The sequence below is a fragment of the Eschscholzia californica genome, unplaced genomic scaffold (genome assembly GCF_041429995.1).
Source record: "Eschscholzia californica isolate CP2 unplaced genomic scaffold, dmEscCali1.0.p SCAF_6, whole genome shotgun sequence".
NCBI lineage: Eukaryota > Viridiplantae > Streptophyta > Magnoliopsida > Ranunculales > Papaveraceae > Eschscholzia > Eschscholzia californica.
The window spans coordinates 23,273,220-23,291,569 of record NW_028238483.1 but is presented as its reverse complement, the minus strand read 5'-3'; the positions used below and the strand labels follow the sequence as shown (position 1 = coordinate 23,291,569).

Below are 18,350 nucleotides of genomic sequence, written 5' to 3'. Positions count from 1 at the left end.
TGTGCTGCATGTGGAATGCAAAAATGGCTCATCAACTGAGCGAAGTTCGGCATGTAATCGTGGTGTCTTTCGCTTCTCATCGGCTAACTACTGGTACGGATTCTTCCAACTTCTGCTCTTCTAAACTGATATATACTTCCCCTGTTTGGGCTAAAGGCGGAAATCAGTTGTTTAGTCATGTGCGTTTATGCTCTATAGAAAATAAACCAGACGTCGATTTCGTCAAACCCAAGATTATCCAATTCTAAAAAATTTACTTACTGGCGACGGTTGCAACTTATTAAAAATTGAAGGGTAGATATTTTTTTTTTTGTCACTGATAGCATATCTAGTGAGTGACGAGGTTAAAACTTATCAAGTGTGATCTCTTTCGCATAAAATGATTTCCGTAACAGCGAGAATGTTATTTTGATATACCAGTCTTCGGTTTATCTACATGTGAATTATGTGTGCTATTGTTATAGCTTGTTACAATTAGGTTTTTTTAGGGTTGTCAGCCTCTGTCTTGGGCTTGATAGTGACAACCGTGTCATGCGGAACAAGTCGTCTAAAGCCACTTATTTTTTTAGCTATATATATAATTAGGTCAAAGTGATTATTTTATCTCTGACCGATTAAAATAGTAGATTTATCTTGTGTTGGACATCTTTACATGAGTAAAAATAGAACCAATAGCTTTCAACTAGTAATATGGTTAATTCATAAATTCGTAGCTTTCTGGTGTTCACCGTGCTACTTAATGTATAAAAAAATGTTATTGAGAAGAAACATTTAATCCGAACAAAGCTATAACTTTGTCTAGTATATTTCAAGAGACAATATATATTGTTTGATGTTGACACATGTAACCAAGATTTAAAACGTTTTAGAAGAATAATAAGTAGCGAGAATATATAACTTAACATATACCGGCAGCAAGATCTTTAAATAATACTATAATTATGAAATATTCTAACACGACTAATTTGTTGGCAGTTTCTAATTTATTCAATTCACATAAACAAAAATAAGAACATCAAAATTATTACAAAGATTGTCCTTCCCTAGCAATCTCGCACGCATAATTTTTTTAGGAAAAGGTTAAGAAAAAACTCTTGTATGGTAGGCTATGACCGTAATCATCTCTATATATGTTCCACAAAAAAAAAGGAAGAAGAAAAAAAAGAAATCGTAGCAGGAACCCTCCATATTTCTGACAATTTAAATCTGCTCAAAGAAATTGAAACTCGAATCGATTAGATCTTCTGATAGAGTTGTTGTCAAGATGAAGCTATTAAGATTATTTATAGTTTGTCTATTTACCTCATCTTCCTCCCATGAATTTTCATTCAGTTCTTCTTCGGACTTTATCCCATTGAACTCAAACTCTGATGGTTCTAACTTCATCTCATCAAGATTCCAAGAAAAAACTTCACTTTCCATCATATTAGTGTTTGTACCGTATTCGCATTGAAAATTTATACTAGAACTAGAGGTGTTCTTTATCGAATTTGATGATAATGTACTTAATTTCGAACTTGAGTTGTCGGAAAATAAGTTTGTACTTTTAACATCTTCATTATACCAAGAAGTTAAATTTGGCATAGAATTGAACTCATGAAAATCTTGTTGGTTCATCTCCTCAAAATGGGTATGGTCTAAAACTCTCAAATTTTGGTCACATTGAACTTCTAGATGTTTTGGATGATCAAACCTAGATTGAAATTCACATATAGGAAACGGGTCGAACTCGGGTTTCATTGTAAACTGTCTTTTTGGAACAAATTCGTCGATTTCAGCATCGAAGTAAGTCGAATTATTGCATACGAATATTGATGAATGTTGAGATTCTTGTAGTAAGACATTTTCATGTTCTTCATTACTACCTGCATTTTTCTCATCCAGTTTTCCAGTACTAATGATATCTTTGATCATTAATGGCTTATGAGTCTTTGGATCAATTCCTTGATATTTGAGTTTCTTTTTCAGACTTGAATTCCAAAAGTTTTTAATCTCATTATCTGTTCTTCCTGGTAATTGTGCTGCAATTTGAGCCCATCTGAAACCACAGAACAAAATAAAAAGTTGAAATCTTTAATACCCATTTCAAGTTTTTCTTTTTGGGTAATCGAAGAAGAATTCGAGTAATCATTTATCAATATATACCTGTTACCCAAGATTTCATGAAGATTGATAATCATATCTTCTTCTTGTTTTGAAAATAATCCTCTCTTAAGATCTGGTCTTAAGTAATTCAACCATCTTAATCTACAACTCTTTCCACATCTTTGTAGTCCTACAAATATTGATTGAACATAATTTATAAAAGAGAGAGAGAGAGAGAGAAGTGTAGAGAGAGAAAGATGAGATTGGTACCAGCTTGTTTAGCAACTGAACTCCAGCAACCAACACCAAATGCAGAGATATGGTTGAACAGTTTTTCATCTTCTTCAGGTGACCATAAACCTTTTCTTAATTTTGGTTTGGAAGTAAAAGAATTTGGACCCATTTTGATTTATTGAGTGAAATTGAATTGAGAGAACTTATATAGCTTATTAATGGCTTTAAATATGAAAATAGTGTCTTATAATATAAAAAGGGTAACTATAGAAGAGACATATTTAACTTAATTCATGCTTAGAATTCAAGTTATGATGAGGTTGCATTCTAGAGAGAAAGAAGAGCAATAAGAAGGTGAAGAAATCGAGTGGTTCTTACGCTAATCTTGGTACTGCTTTTGTATTGAAATGAATTGATGTTTAAGATATCACCATCTTTAGAAAGAAAACAGCTCAATAAACGTGTTGTTATAAAGAGATAGATAGAGAGGACAAGACACAAGTCATGAAGTGTATAATTTGTAGGGTCTTTGTGGATATTATGCTTTAACAAGGATTTCAAATTGAGTACCTTATGACTGAACAAAAAGAAAGAGAAACAACCCAAGAAAAAAAGGAGAGGAACAAAAGAAGAAAAATGCTCTTTTTGGACATTTAATTAGTGATTTTGATCCACAAAGGTGCTTGTTTCTTATGTTAGGTGTTTTGGGGAAAACATTTTGACTTGGGGATACTCAAGATTTTGGGTGAACAAATAGTGAATATTCACAACCCCACCCCACCACCTCTTCTCTCCATGCATGCTGGCAAGGCCGCAAGGGTAGTTGGCAGACTGTTATTTTCAGTGATAAGGAAAAAAAGATCTTCTCATCTCCTTCAACCACCACCATCGTTAACCTGCCACTACCATTTCTCTCTTCATCTCTCTCCCACGACCAGATGAAGGTTTTTTTTTGTTTAAAAACCCGAGGAATCCTCTCGTCTGGATATCTTAGACAGAGGGGTCCTCTGTCTGTGGTTTCTAGATGAAAAAGGTCCTTTGTCTATTGTTTCTAGGCGAAAGACCCTCGTCTGGAAACGTTAGTTTGTGTAGCTAGGGGAGAGAGGTGAAGGAGATCCCTTTGTCTAATCAAGAGAGAGAGAGAGAGAGGGAGAGAGAGAGGGAGAGAGAGAGAGAGAGAGAGAGGGAGGGGGGTGGAACTTATGAGCATTGGAGAGTTTCCTCCCGAAATCTTAGAGCTCCATAAATTAAGCAATATTTGCACGTAGTTTGAACATCTTAGCACTCCATATATAATTTACAGACATATTGCGCAATGAGCACAATGTTTGTTTCTAACAAATTTTTGAGATCTTACTCCAATAGTTTCTACGCTTAATCAAACTTATAGAAAAGGTTGATACGATCCCAAAGTTTTGGACTAAGTCATTTTGTAGACAAAAGAAAATTGTATCCTTACCAATTACATATAATAAATGATTAGTCATATAGTAAACGATGTTTTATCTTAACTAGAAAAAATGTAAAAATATTCCGAGAATATAAGCACACCACATGCAATATTTAATATGAGAACTAACTAATTACTTTAGTATGGAATAATTCATGTATAATTTATCAGACAGTCTACATTAAATTTATGACATTACTTAGAAACTATGTAGAATGAGAAAAAATAGAAACTATGTAGAAGATTAGGACCTACAAAAAGTAATTCAAATCATACCAACTTTTAATTCTTTAGTACTTTTCAACTTTAAGTGACAACTTTGAGACCATTTTTTCTTGACAGCTTTTCATAATTTCATTTCATGGGTCTCCGTTAAACATCGATCTCTCACCAACTAGGGACTAACTACTAGTGTCACCGTGGGAATCGCCGGGCCGGGCAGTCTACCATCCCTACTTTAGAGGCAGATATGCATGGGTCAAGCAAGGAATTTGGGTGTCCAATTAGTTTAACTGGTGGTACACTGAGAATAGATCGTTGTACTTGTAAAATTGATATGTTTTTTTGCGAATCACGCTGGGTAGCATTAGCCGGTCTGATTGTGGTGTGGACTCTATTGATAGCCCAAAATTGATTGGGGGACTTCCCAAGTCTACTCCTAGACATGCCTCAGGTGACTAATACGACAAGAGTATTTTAGTCCCTTTAAAGTCTGAAAGCATTGTAAAAATACTAAAATATCCCTAGTCCTATTAGAGGGAGTGTCTGGGGTAGTCCCCCTATCAGTTTTATTAACAACCACAAAAAACCTAATTACCCACGGCTTAGAACCGTCATAATTATCATTTTTAGTGATTGTGAAGTTGAATAATTGATTTTTTTTCGTCACTTGTTAATCCTCTTTAATACCTAGAAAACCAATTTTCCATCATAATTAACTCATCTAGCTAATTCTAAAATTTCATTTAGTGAGAGTTAAAAAACAATAAAATAGCTTTCATGAGCATACTTGGAATTAAACAAAAATATTCTTATAAGAAAATGGAATTATTAATGAATTAATCTTGGCAGCAGCCTATATAATAAATAAATAAGTGATGAGAATAGTTGTCGGCAAAAGAAAGAATATTGACAAATCCCTCTCTGAAAGCTAAAGGCTGGAATGAACTTTTTTTTAGTTTTTTTTTTTTTTTTGTTGAAGGAATGAACTTTTTTTTAGTTGGTAAAATATAGAAGATAGAGAAATCAGAATTTTATATTTCTGTCGGGGCTTAATATGTGGGGGTGGTGAAAGCAAATGTTTGATTTGTTTGGATCTTTTTCAAAGAAATCGGCTTATCCTCATTGAAGTTTCAAAGGGAAGGTGTCTTACTAGAGGAGGAAGAATGATTCATAATGGTCCACCTATATTCCCTCTTTCCAAGTTATCAACAAACCCTAAAAATTAGGAAAATTCAAATCACCAAGATAATGATTAATGTTATAGGATGGCGCGGACCAGCCTTCCGCGCTGATAGTGATACTGTCCGCATTGGCACACCTGGACCTCACGGTTTTAAAAGGCCTCACTAGAGAAGGGTGCGTAACCTCTTAAGAGGAGCACCACACTCCTGTCTCCCACCAATGTGGGATTGCTAAACAACAATTAAGGCATTGTTCTAGGAAGAGTTATTTTTTTTCGTCGGAAACAGTAATAATCGTAACTTCATCTCAGTATTAGAGAAACTTACTAGCCAATTAAAGTGAACTTCATTGTTCTTCAGAGAGTTAGTGAGTATCCTTTATTTTTAGCATTGAACTACTTAGAATAAGTATCTCTGAATTAATATATTTACTTTTGTTCTTTTATTATATACATTTGTGCTTTTAATATTTTCGAGGTTAAATGATAAAGTTTGGAATATTTGTGATATACTTACATAATGTACTGTAGACTACGAAATGTCAAAATTGATGAAGTGCCAAGTTTGTTTAGGCCAGCGCTTTGGGGAAAGCTAACTAGTTTCCGGGGTGTGAAATTTTAAAGAGAATAGGTAGAATTTTAGAAATTTTCCGAGGAAATAAATTTTAAGGGGAGATAAGAAAAACACTCCACCTCACCTCACTCTCTCTCCACCTCACCTCTTTGTCTTCTTCTCCGATTAGGTCGCCGGCCGGAAAATTTTCCGGCCGGCGACCATGAAAAAAAAAAAAAAAAAAATTCACTATCTCTCTCTCTCTCTTTAGAAACTCCGGCGAAGGGGTTTCCCTTCGCCGGAGTTCCGGTCTGTTCTGGTCTGTACCGATCTGGTCTGTTGAAGAACAGACCGGAACTCCGGCGAAGGGAAACCCCTTCGCCGGAGTTTCTAGAGAGAGTGAAATTTTTTTTTCATGGATTTAGGGTTCAATCTTCCCAAAACATGGATTTTTAGTCCTTTTACGCTTTGGTCAAAAAACCCTTACCATCTCTATTTTATTTCCAGTTATGTCCCAACTCTATTTACACGGGATTTCTAAATGTGGGGCCGAGCGAATCTTGGTAACGGTTAAATGAAGCGTGATTTTTGGATTATTTCCGTTTACAACAAAATCTCTTAATCGACTTTCTCTCTCATCAGTTGTACTGTTTAGGCAAAAATCACAACTTTCCCAAATTGAAACGCTCCAAAATCCTAACGAGAAAATTGAATCGCCATCTTCCAGAAGGTAAGAAACCGGCTTTATTCTTCAACTTTCTTAATCTTTCAAGATTCCGATTCAGTTGAAGAGGTATCATCGCCATTAAACGAAAAGGTTTCTCGATTCGTTTGGGTTTCGAACCATCATCACTTTCAGGTGAAAATCTATATAAAACCGAGTTTGCATGGTTATTTTTCATCATAAAGCAGTTTGTTTCAACGTTATGGTGAGATTTTGGGTTGATTTTTATGATTTTTTCTGTTGTGACATAGTTTCTGATGTTCAAAGCTTCGTCATAAATCAATTTTTAGAGACCTGTTTGATAAATTATGTTAATTTCTGTCTGGTATAACTTAAACTACTGTATTCGGTAATTTTTGATAAATAACCAATGATAACAGCAAAAATTTAAAAGTTTTTAATTGATCAAACCTTGTAATTTCTGATAGTGGTCATTTATATGAAGGAACTTATATTGTATACTGATATACAATAAGTATGTTTTACAATGGGATTTAATGATGTACAACAAATTATAATATACTAATGATAATGTATAATTTTAAACGTTATATACCTAAACTGTAAATACGGTATTAAGTATAATTTACAATAAATTATGCAAACTTTGTGAAAAATAATGAGACATTTATCACAAATAATGAAATCATGTTTCATTTCCATGTCTTTCAATATGAACATAGAATCGCATTTCAATGATGCCCATCCATGCACTATCCATTTGCAATCTTCAACAGGACACACAACAATAACACGCTTAGAATCGTTCTTTATGAATTTGAAATCATGACCGGTGTTGATGCTATATCGCCTAGGAGCATATCGAAAAGCTTTTGCACTCCCAGGAAATAACTGTCCTGGTTCTGTAAATATCTTATCCCAACCATCTGATTTCAGTTTGATTTCCTTATTTTGATTTGATGATTCTGCCTGGAACTCCATCTGTGATAACAACAAAGTGAGATAGATTAATTCAAATAAATTATATATACAAGTATATTATTTGCAGTAAATTATATGAACATTTGAATAAATTACATGTACTTTACAGAAAAGTACACAGAATTTACATATGTAAATGAAAGATGTTCTAATAATAAACGAGAACTGTTTTGATATTAACTCATACATAATGTTCCATAAATTACGTATGATTTACACAAAATAATATAATGTTAATGTTATTCGTGAAAAATTTGCAGAACCAGAACATATATCATGTTCTCAATTTGATAAACATCGTAGGGAAAAGTTTATATAATTTACGTTACATTATGGTGATTTATTCTAAAGTATATATAATGTTAATTCTGTTATGGGTATCACGTTTCATCAATCTGTACGGAAAAAAATCAGATCTGAAGAAATTTGAATATCATACTTTGCATAAACTCCAAATCTATTGATAACTGATATGACGATTGATTGCAAACAATAAGTAAACTCGATTTGTAAGATTTAGAAATGAAGTATTAATCTCATCAAGATCGTGATCATTAATACAAACTTTAGAGAGAAAAAGACAATAATAACTTTCTTGATCTGAAACAGAATCATCAAATAAGAAAATTGTTTACCTGATTAACAATTAAGATGATGATTTTGAATAGCTCTAATGATAATGAAAAAGTTAATGGAAGATTTTCAATCGAAACATAATCAGAAAACATAAAAATTTGATTTGAGATGTACCTGAACTTAGAAACTCAATTTTCTGTTTTAATGGAGAAAAGTTTCAGAAGATGAAGATGTAGAGAGAGAGAAAGATAGGACGAGAAGGTTTCGGTTACAAAGTTATCTGTTTTAATGGAGGATAGTTTCAGAAGATGAAGATGTAGAGAGAGAGAAAGATAGGACGAGAAGGTTTCGGTTACAAATTTAAGGAAGATAACGATTTCTTTTTTCCTTTAGAGCCGGTAATTGGAGAGAGAAACAGGGAGATAAAAAAGAGAAACGAATATTGGTTGTTTTGAGCTTAAATTAGATCTTATATATATGGAAGGTTAGTTTAGGTATTATAAATTATTTGGTATTCTAGGGATTTGTGTTTTCTCTCTAGATGACACCAAATGGACTAGATATCCATTTGTATTATTTTTTTGGTTTTGAAACCCTTTATAGGATTAGAGAGGACTAAATGTCTTATTAGGGTCCGTTTTTTGAGCTATAAACCCAAAAATTCTTTTTATAATATCAAATAGCATGTATACTTTACTTTGATAATATGATAACACATACACGTGTTTAGGGTAGAGCTTCGAATTTAAGGTAAATTCTTTTTCTACACAAGAAATGAAAAGTTATAATTAAACGTAAAGCTTCATCTTTAAAGATGTATTTTTTTTTTCCTTCACCTATAACAAGTTTAGCTAATTTTTTTTTTTTTTTTTTATTTTTTTATTTGTATAGCCTTCCTTAGAAAGGAAATTTCACTAATTGCATCTCTTCAAGTCCCAATTTGGAGTGTAATCCTCATCATTAATTTTATCACTTTGGCTTAAACTTGACACAAACTATGTGTGTGGGGTTTTAACAATCCTTTGCTCCATTCAATATAATTCAAAAACTTCATGACTAGAGGTGTCTTCGACAGAGAGAAAGAAAATTCAAGCTAGATGTGAATCAATACATATCCATATGTGTTCTTTAAACCTTAAATAAAGCTCTAATGATGCTTAAATTGAAACTTATTTCTTTCATGGTCACATGAATGATTACTCCATGCTTTATTATGAAAACATAGATAGTCAAGATATAATTTAAAAGTTTTGACTTGGATATGTCCCAAAGTAACCTTTTTTTTCCTTTTTTGATATCTAATGTCGGTAGAAAGCTAATTACCATAATCCCCTCACAAATATCTTGATTAGTTACATTAACCTTGAATTTGAAGTACAAAATTAGCATACAGAAGACCATAGACCAAAATTTCATAATTCAGTATGTCTCCAAATAAATAAATAAATTAGAACAACAAAGTGCAAAGATTGTTTAGGTTGGACTCGAAAGGCAAAGTCTAAATCCTTTTTGTGGATAAAAGTTCAAGTTTCAGAAACTCGTGACACATTATACAAAAAAAGAAACTAATGTTAACGCTAAGGACATACTGATACATGTTCATGTTACTGGGGACTCGTGTCGAAAATGCTTATTTAAATTGACAGAAAACAGTTAAAGTTGATCAAAGAAATTATTTTATTTCTTGATGGTTTACAAAAGAAACATAAGACTCTATTTGTAGAGTTACAATACTATTAGTTTCTAATTTTATAATATATTTACTAGCTTTTAATATATTTAGTAGTTCTAATATTTTACTAGTTTGTAATATTTTATATTTCTTAATACCTCAATATAAGAACAATATTATATTGAAGATCTTAAAATATTGAAATATATTCCAACAAAAACTACCGAATTAAATTCCAATAACCTCACTTAGTAACATGAGTTCAATTAGTGATTTTATATCGAATTCATCGAACAAATTCAACATGAAGTCGCCAAAGTGAACTAAAAAAAAAGTAACCGTAAGTTTACTCTAGTTCAAATCAGTTGACTCGTGTCGAATTTCTTAATAAAATTTGACAGGAGAGCACACCAAATTGAACTCCAATAATCTCGCTTAGTTATTAAAGTTCAATTCGGTGACTTTATGTCGAAATCATATAACAATCTCGACATGATGCTCCCAAACTCACTCCAAAACTCTCACTTAATTTACTGCACCTAAAATCAGTGAGACAATGTCCAAAGTGCATTCGAATTTTGGTGTGGTTTAACCAAATGAAAAATTTAATAATCAAAACTAAAGTAACATATGATTAACCCAAATAACCTATTCAAGTGTACAACAACATGCATAAAACTAATACATACATCAAAACATCAATATAAAGGCATAAAACTAATACATACATCAAAACATCAATATAAAGGCATAAAACTAATACATACATCAAAACATCAATATAAACTTCATAAAAGCATAAACAAAAAAGTGTCCGCCACTATTTGGTGCAAAGCGACAGGACACCCATCTTAAGCCCATGAGATTGTGCGATCGAGTCTTTGTGGAAGCAGTTTGCCATCAAGATTTATCCGATATAATTTAGACAATATAGTAAATAATATAATAATTCATCAGACTTTAAGCCTCTTTCATGTTGTCGGATTTTAGGCCTATTTCATTAAAGCATAAAAAAAAGTTCGATTTAGAGTCGAAGAAGTTGATGCTGCCATAGAACGTGCAATTCGTGCGAGAAATTAGAGAGCGAGAGAAAGAAGTTTTACGAAAGGATCGAAGCCCGAAGGAAGGCCGTTTGGTGGAGTCAAATTTTTTGAGTCGGCGTCAAATTTTGTTCATATGTGAACGAGTGTTTTTTTTAGAGAGAGGTGCTTATAGAAAAACAAGGGTGCTTTTAAAGGCCCTTTAAAAAGAGGGAAGGGGGGGCTATAAAACATACCTAAATATTCTTGTTGTGGAAATTAGAAATATAGCAATCCGGTTCTTAAATCACTCATCACCCCTCTTTCGCTCTCAAATTTTTTTTACTTCTTCACTTCGAAGCTTCAACTGTAGAGAGAGAAAGTGATAATGGAGGAGGATATTTCAGGGATTGCTCTCCCATCAGGACCAGACGGAAAGAAACGACGAGTGACCTATTTCTATGAACCCTCAATCGGAGATTATTATTACGGTCAAGGTCATCCGATGAAACCCCATCGTATTCGTATGGCTCATAACCTAATCGTTCACTACAATCTTCATCGATTAATGGAGATTAACGTTCCTCACCCTGCTGCTCCTGAAGATATCCGTAGATTTCACTCCGACGACTATGTTGAGTTCTTGTCTTCAGTCTCACCTGAAACCCTTCATGATCATACTCATTCTCGTCACCTTAAACGATTCAATGTTGGTGAAGATTGTCCTGTTTTTGATGGATTATTTGATTTTTGTCAAGCTTCTGCTGGTGGATCTATTGGTGCCGCTGTTAAGTTGAATCGAGGTGATGCTGATATTGCTTTGAATTGGGCTGGTGGTTTACATCATGCTAAGAAGTGTGAAGCTTCTGGATTTTGTTATGTCAATGATATTGTTTTAGGGATTCTTGAGTTGCTTAGAGTTCATAAGGTAAGATTCTGATTTCTCATAAATATCATTAATTCTAATCATGGGTTTGATTTTATTAGTATTATTATTTCTGTTTCAATCTATATACTAGTAGTTAAAATCTTGATTAATGTTGATAATTGCTAAGGCTTGGTCGTTATACATTATTTAAGCTAAAAGTTGTTAAAAGTACTTCTTCAGTTAGTGTAGATTTTATGCTTGATTATATGGGTCGCATCGCTCTTTGATCGATATGGGTCTAATCTTCGATGTCTGACTGTCAAAGTTTCGATTCATTCAGTTTTGGGGGTTGAGTTGTTAAAGAATTCTAGTAATAGTAATTTCATTAGGGGGTTAACTCTAGTTTTGCTACTATTGTTTCTTTCTTTCTTTTTCTATTGGTTGATTGGCGTATAGTTAGGCAATTTTATTGTCTGGGTAACTTGCTATTTCATTACCTGTGGCTGTATGCTAGAAATACTTGTTGAAATCTTGTTGGAAGGAGTACAATAAATTTAATTTCTTAGATGATATGTTAGTAATTTTATGCGTAGGTGGCCTTGTCTATCATTAGAAGCTTCTTACGAGATATATTGTTCGATATGCATTACAAAGAAAGTTGAAAGAAATTTCAGAATCTCCCTCCTTGCCTTATATAGATAGAAGTATGGGAGTGGAACTCAATGGCATTAAGTTCATATAGTGGATAAAAAGTTAGATATTATGTAAGTCTATATGAAACACATGCGACTTTTTCGACCTTGTTTTGCCTGGGTAACAAGACCATGGCATGTGACTGGAGGAAATTCAGGAAATCTATATGCTTAAATTTCACATAGGACAGTAGAACAAGACTTCGTATGGAGTACACAGACCTCCCCTGCTTTGAAAGACCTCTTATGACTCTTCTTTTCGACTATAAACGATGGAGTTGTCCAATGCGATGTATAAAAAATGATCGATTTACCATCGTTTACCACTTCATGGTAAGGTACTACATATGTGAGGGCACCATTTTATTTGAAGAGATTTTCTGAATTGGGAAGGTTTTAGGTCCATGTGTTACAGTGATTAGTCTGATAATTTGTTAACGTAAATAACCGATGAAGTCATTTTATATGTGAATTAAAATGTAACTTTTTCGTTGCTCTCTTTTGGGTCTGTCACTTTAAAGACTCAACTTTTTCTCCACCTAAACAGATGTAATTGTGTTAATTTAGAATACCCTTAATCTTTATTCTCTTATTACGCTCGATTTTAATAAAGTATCTGATGATTTTGTTTTGTGTGATACTACTATCTGGCAGCGGGTTTTGTATGTTGATATCGATGTTCACCATGGAGATGGAGTTGAGGAGGCATTTTTCACCACTGACAGAGTCATGACTGTATCATTCCATAAATTTGGGGACTACTTTCCAGGGACGGGGCATATTAAGGACATTGGTGTAGGGCCTGGAAAGCATTATGCCCTTAATGTACCTCTCAATGATGGAATTGATGATGAGAGTTTTAAAGGTTTATTTCGACCCATCATTCAGAAAGTTATGGAGGTTTATCAGCCAGAGGCGGTTGTTCTCCAATGTGGAGCAGATTCTTTATCAGGAGATAGATTGGGGTGCTTCAATTTGTCTGTTAAGGGTCATGCAGATTGCTTAAGATTTATCAGGTCTTTTAATGTACCTTTAATGGTCTTGGGAGGGGGAGGATACACCATCAGAAATGTTGCCCGTTGTTGGTGCTATGAGGTCTCTCTTTTTGGCCATTGTTCTTTTTTTATTTACATTCTTCTTCTCTTAAAATTGTATTTGGTTAATTAACATTCTAACTTAGTTTCAACATTTTTTGTGTTTTAATGTGCAGACTGCAGTTGCGGTTGGAGTGGAGCCTGAGAATAAACTTCCTTACAACGAATATTACGAGTACTTTGGTCCAGACTACACTCTTCATGTTGACCCAAGCAACATGGAGAATCAAAACAATCCAAGAGATTTGGAGAAGATAAGGTAAATGTTACGTGACTTTTGTAAGCTTTCTCTAGAGCGATATCTAGAAAAATTGGACGAAATCAAAAAGTAAAGATTCCAGCTAGCCTTAGCTGAGTTAGCAATGACATTTTTTGTCAAATAGGAAATTCAATCTGTTGATATGTTTTAACAAGAATTCTCTGAAAGTTAAGTTTAGCATGGTTAGTTAAAAAAAACGGTGTTAGTGGCACCAATCCCATTATGCAGGCATGTAACCCAGTGGCTGTTTTATCTCATCCTCTTTTTTTCGAATTTTGGGGGGCAAATGTACATGAAAGAGAGGCCATTGGATCAACTTGATGTTCTATATGTGCAACACTAATAGACGTTTTATTAGTACAATTTCAGCACTCAATCAGGCGTTATGTACTTTATTGACTTCTAAGTTGTAACTCAATTAAGGTTGTCTTATCAAATCCTTTAGAAGAAATGATTTTGGTGGTTATGGGTATAGCATTAGTTAGTTTTCCACTGCATATAGGATATTTGAGCTGCACCTAGGGAGTTATAACTATCGTCAGATATTAAGTCTTTCAAGTGGTTAGCATTTCTTTGGCTGTTGATATAGGTGTGAAGCCTTTTGTCTCCTGATTTTTGTTATGGGAAACTTGGTTTGGTAAGGCTTTGGTTTTCATAGATAAACTCTGGCATGGAACATACAGTTGTTTTAGTATTGCTAAACTTAGCTTTACCTTATAAATAGCATTTAAATAAAAAATTATATGTTTACTGTAACTAATTTTCGAAAAGGAGACATGGCGTATGTGTATTAACGCTTGGTAGCTATAATTGTAATCTACACTTGCTTTTGTTATTAACATTTGAAGTTAAGCATCATATTAATATCCCTATAAGTAGTGCCCCTGATGAAGTATTAGTGGTTGATATAGGACATGTTGAATTATATTGGTCAGATGGAAAAATGGCCTATATATCATGGATTTCATTTCCATTTTTTGGTGGTTAGAAATGGTTCCAGCAATCTAAGAGTTATTTCTGATTGTGTACTTTGCTGTAGGAACTTTCTGCTAGAGCAACTTTCAATGATAGAACATGCTCCAAGTGTACAATTTCAGGCAAGGCCACCCGATACAGAAGTTCCAGAAGAGGTAAAATAGTCGAATTACTCTTTCCACTTTTATTTTTGTTGTTATGTGATGGTGTATTCAAGTCATTTTGTTGGAATGATTTGGATGTGTAGGATGAGGAGCGTATGGATGAAAGGCCTAAGTGTCGCATTTGGAATGGCGATACATACGGGTCTGAATCTGAGGAAGAACAGAAGCCTCAAATTAACGATTCTAGCAATGAAGGTCAATCAGTTGTCCCAAGGTAATACTGTTTTATATTCATCATGTCATATCTTATTCCAAAAAGAACCTTGTGTGGGAGAAAATCATAGTTTTATTGATATCCATCTAAAGCAGCGGCAGAAAATCCATTCTTCTGTATAACCACTGGCCCATGTCACATATACCCGATTCTAGTTTTAACTGTTCGATAAAAACAACCAATGATAACTGCCTTGCTCAAAATCAGTCGGATCACATTATTCTGGCCTAACATCTCTCGTTCTTCTTATTTCAATTTGAATCCAGGGACATAAAAGAAGAAGCCATGGATGAAGATCCTCCATCTCCTTTTCAAATACAAGATCCTCCATCTCCTTTCCAAATAGAAGATCCTCCAACTCCTTGGCCAAAACAAGATACTCCGTCTCGTTTAAAGGATGAAAATCATACATATCAAATATGAAGCAGGTAAACTATATGAATGATCAAACATAATCCTCTGATCAGATCTCATAACCAAATTACATACAGATATTAACATTCGCATTCGGAGAGATTGTTCTATGATCCGATCATTATATGTCATACTTTTCATGTGTGGGGTGTTGAAGGAGGTAGGCCCTATGTTTTCTTTTCAATTAGCTAGCAGATTACAGATATTATCCCTATTTTCACCCTTTTCTTAGCTTGGGCAACTGAAGAATTATACAGAGTAATGTAGTACTCATAATTGTCGATTTGTTCAGAAAACTATTGTTATTGTAAAAGACAACACAGGTAATATGAGGTTTCTTTTCTGTGACAAAACAGAGGGTGTAAGTGGAGTGTTATAATAAGTCTTTATACCTTCCATGTTTGCTCAAAAAAAATGGGTAGGGGCAATTTGGTCCTTCGACTCTCGGGAAATGTGGAGGGAGAGCCCTAGGTGTAACCCGCTTCTTACTTTTTGGCGCGAAACGCGTTCTCAATTTATTTCAAATTCCCGCCAAAAAGAAAGAGGAGAGCGGGCAGGTCGGGTAGAGAGTAATGTCAGAATGGGCAGTTAGGGCAGAGAAAAGTAAAAAAGCGGATTATAAGGGGGGGAATAGAGAAAAGAGGATAAAAATGAGGATGAAAGCTGGATATATATAAAGTAGTAGTAGTAGTAGTAATAAACTCTGATACCTTTTATGAATCATCATGATCTACTTCTGCTTCTTAGGATTCGTTTGAAAGCCATGTGTTGATGTCTACTCACATATTCACATTGGATTCCTCTCTCTCTCTCTCTTCGAATTCTAGGGTTTCTTTTTCTTCTGAGTTTTTCTTCTGAGTGTTTCTTCTGCTACTATGTTTTGGCAGTCATTAACTTCTTCAAATTTTCCCATCTTAATTCCTAACTGAACACAGAATGCTGTAGAAATCAATTTTCTCTTAAAAAGTTCCTTCCTCTTCTAGAATCTAATGGAGAAATGGGAATCTTTAAAGGCAACCCTTTTATTATTAAAGAATGCAATTTTTAGCCTTTGGTTTGGTGAATTCCATTTGACCAAGTATGGCAACTTGAAGGCACTGTACTCAAAGTTGGTGTAAGACCAAATTTAAAGGTTTTTTTTTCACTCACTTTTAGTTTTTTCTCTCTAAAAATCTGAAAGCAAATGAAATCTTAGATCTCCCAAAATTCAAATTCCTAAACATTATCACCAAAATGGCTTAACTAAACCTAATTTGTGCACCAGCGCATTGTGTTCTCAAACTGTAGATGCAAGAGATACATCTTTGTTCCAAACCACTGTAGATGAAGGAAGTTCCAAAAAAATTAAAGAAAGGTCAAACAACTACACCAAATCAATTTCTGGAAAGGATTCCATCTCCAAAGATGTATATAAACATACCTAACACTTCAATACATGTTTGATGAAGTATTTTTCGGTAAGGAGAAGAAAAAAATCTGAAATGCGAGCTTGAAATCAGTCTGGTTTAGAATTAATCCCACAAGTTTGCTTCAAAGTCGAGTGGGATGTCTAGAAATTCTAATATGGTACAAGATTAAGGACCCAAATTTCATTATCCAGTGTAGAGTTAGCTAGGCTTACACGTCATAGGCCTAATGCCCACCATGTCACCTAACATAATTTTTTCAAAAAAGAAACGCCACAATTGAGAAAACATGTGAGAAGAATCGTCCACAGATAAAATCAAGTAACAAGTAAAAAATATTTAAGGTCCCATTAGCTTTTAGTTGATACCTTCAATTGGATCAAAATCTTAAGGTGAAAATTAGTTTGAAGGACATATTCTGATTCGAAGAAATGACAGAATAGTACATGATTGAAGTGATTTTGATGGCTGATGCATTTGGTCACAGTACACACTACACAGCCAGCCATTAGAGAATCTTCCTCTGTTCTTCCCCATCTATTCCTTTTCTTCTTCATGGTCCCTACGATTCATAACCCTCCCACAATGAAAAACAATTCTTCCACTGCCACAAGTGATGTTGTTTTCTTCGAGGTAATCTTCTTTTTGAACTTTAGGTTGAGAAGGATGTCTGTCGGCTCGAAACCTGGTTCAAAACTCCCGAGGGCCGAGTCCATAGCACTCATGGGGCTACTAGACAAGGTCACACAGGTCGTGCTAGTGTACTAACCACACTATGATATCAGTTGGATATATAATAGGTTAATCCACCATTTATTAACGTTGACCTAAAATTAGGTTTTTCGGTCTTTTAGCCCCTACAAAAGTAGCCGTGGCTTGCAAACATTTCAGGCTATTGGACTGGATCCAGGTTAAAAAACTTCTCAGCAAGCTTAAGCCCGCACGGGAGCCCTAATGTAGAAATGAGTACGACAACTTACCCGATTGAGCTCGTGCCTACCCATACTTTAAGATAAGAAAATAAGTCTACCATGCATGTTTCTAAGTCCTAAATAAAAAAATTATCGAGTACGATGGAAAATTTATTTATATTTGATTAATGTTAGTATAAAATCTCTGCAGCAATCCCACAAAATGTTAGTTTATAGACGTAAAAAGTAGTTTAAAAAGATAATTAGGCTAAGTTATCATGTCATCATCTTTTACCAATTGCCGCTTTAAGTGACATAATAATGTATCAAAGAATATTCTTTCTTCCTCCATTCTACAAATAAAATTGTTATCGTTTAAAAAGGTGATACATGTACTAGAGCAACTCCAATCCCAGTTCGTTTTAAGTCGGAAAAAATATTTTTTTCATCAAAAAATTTCAGTTCCAACCCCAGCCTCTCTTGAGGCCGAAAATTTGTACATGTGGGAAACGCGTGTGTAGACTTTTTGTCGTTGTGCGAGAAGCGTATATAATCTTGTGTATGTACGAAACACGTGTTTGAACTATTTTCGAAATAATATTTTTTTCCCAAAGTTGAAAAATTATTCTGAGACCGACAACATTTCTAGAAGATGAGGTGGCAGAGAGAGGTTATGAGATGGAGGAGAGAGAAATG

General features: G+C 34.1%; 2 protein-coding genes across 3 annotated transcripts; one reads left to right on the top strand and one right to left on the bottom strand.

Moving 5' to 3' along the window:
- Positions 1–964: 964 nt before the first annotated feature.
- LOC147532624 (transcription factor MYB35-like) lies at positions 965–2,757 on the bottom strand. 2 transcript variants are annotated; one of them, XM_086650900.1, is made up of 4 exons: positions 2,356–2,733; positions 2,146–2,275; positions 1,303–2,038; positions 965–1,206 (listed from the first exon to the last, which is right to left on the bottom strand). In XM_086650900.1, the coding sequence occupies exons 1-4, from the start codon at positions 2,486–2,488 to the stop codon at positions 1,201–1,203; spliced, it is 1,005 nt and encodes a 334-aa protein (XP_086507026.1). In that variant the 5' UTR covers positions 2,489–2,733; the 3' UTR covers positions 965–1,200. The 2 variants fall into 2 exon arrangements, with proteins under 2 accessions (XP_086507026.1, XP_086507025.1); XM_086650899.1 differs by having other exon boundaries at positions 965–2,038; positions 2,356–2,757.
- Positions 2,758–10,408: 7,651 nt separating this feature from the next.
- Positions 10,409–15,690, top strand: LOC147532623 (histone deacetylase 6-like). Its single transcript, XM_086647818.1, has 6 exons — positions 10,409–11,585; positions 12,872–13,312; positions 13,428–13,570; positions 14,610–14,700; positions 14,793–14,923; positions 15,190–15,690. The coding sequence occupies exons 1-6, from the start codon at positions 11,046–11,048 to the stop codon at positions 15,344–15,346; spliced, it is 1,503 nt and encodes a 500-aa protein (XP_086503944.1). The 5' UTR covers positions 10,409–11,045; the 3' UTR covers positions 15,347–15,690.
- Positions 15,691–18,350: the final 2,660 nt, after the last annotated feature.

Bases quoted from the DNA above. Each gene is read 5' to 3' on its own strand.
- LOC147532624 (XM_086650899.1), bottom strand. From the start codon at position 2,488: ATGGGTCCAAATTCTTTTACTTCCAAACCAAAATTAAGAAAAGGTTTA. The intron at 2,276-2,355 runs GTACCAATCTCA...CAATATTTGTAG, and splicing joins TTCAGTTGCTAAACAAGCTG to GACTACAAAGATGTGGAAAG. The intron at 2,039-2,145 runs GTATATATTGAT...CTGTGGTTTCAG, and splicing joins CATGAAATCTTGGGTAACAG to ATGGGCTCAAATTGCAGCAC.
- LOC147532623 (XM_086647818.1), top strand. From the start codon at position 11,046: ATGGAGGAGGATATTTCAGGGATTGCTCTCCCATCAGGACCAGACGGA. The intron at 13,313-13,427 runs GTCTCTCTTTTT...TTTAATGTGCAG, and splicing joins CCCGTTGTTGGTGCTATGAG to ACTGCAGTTGCGGTTGGAGT. The intron at 14,924-15,189 runs GTAATACTGTTT...ATTTGAATCCAG, and splicing joins GGTCAATCAGTTGTCCCAAG to GGACATAAAAGAAGAAGCCA.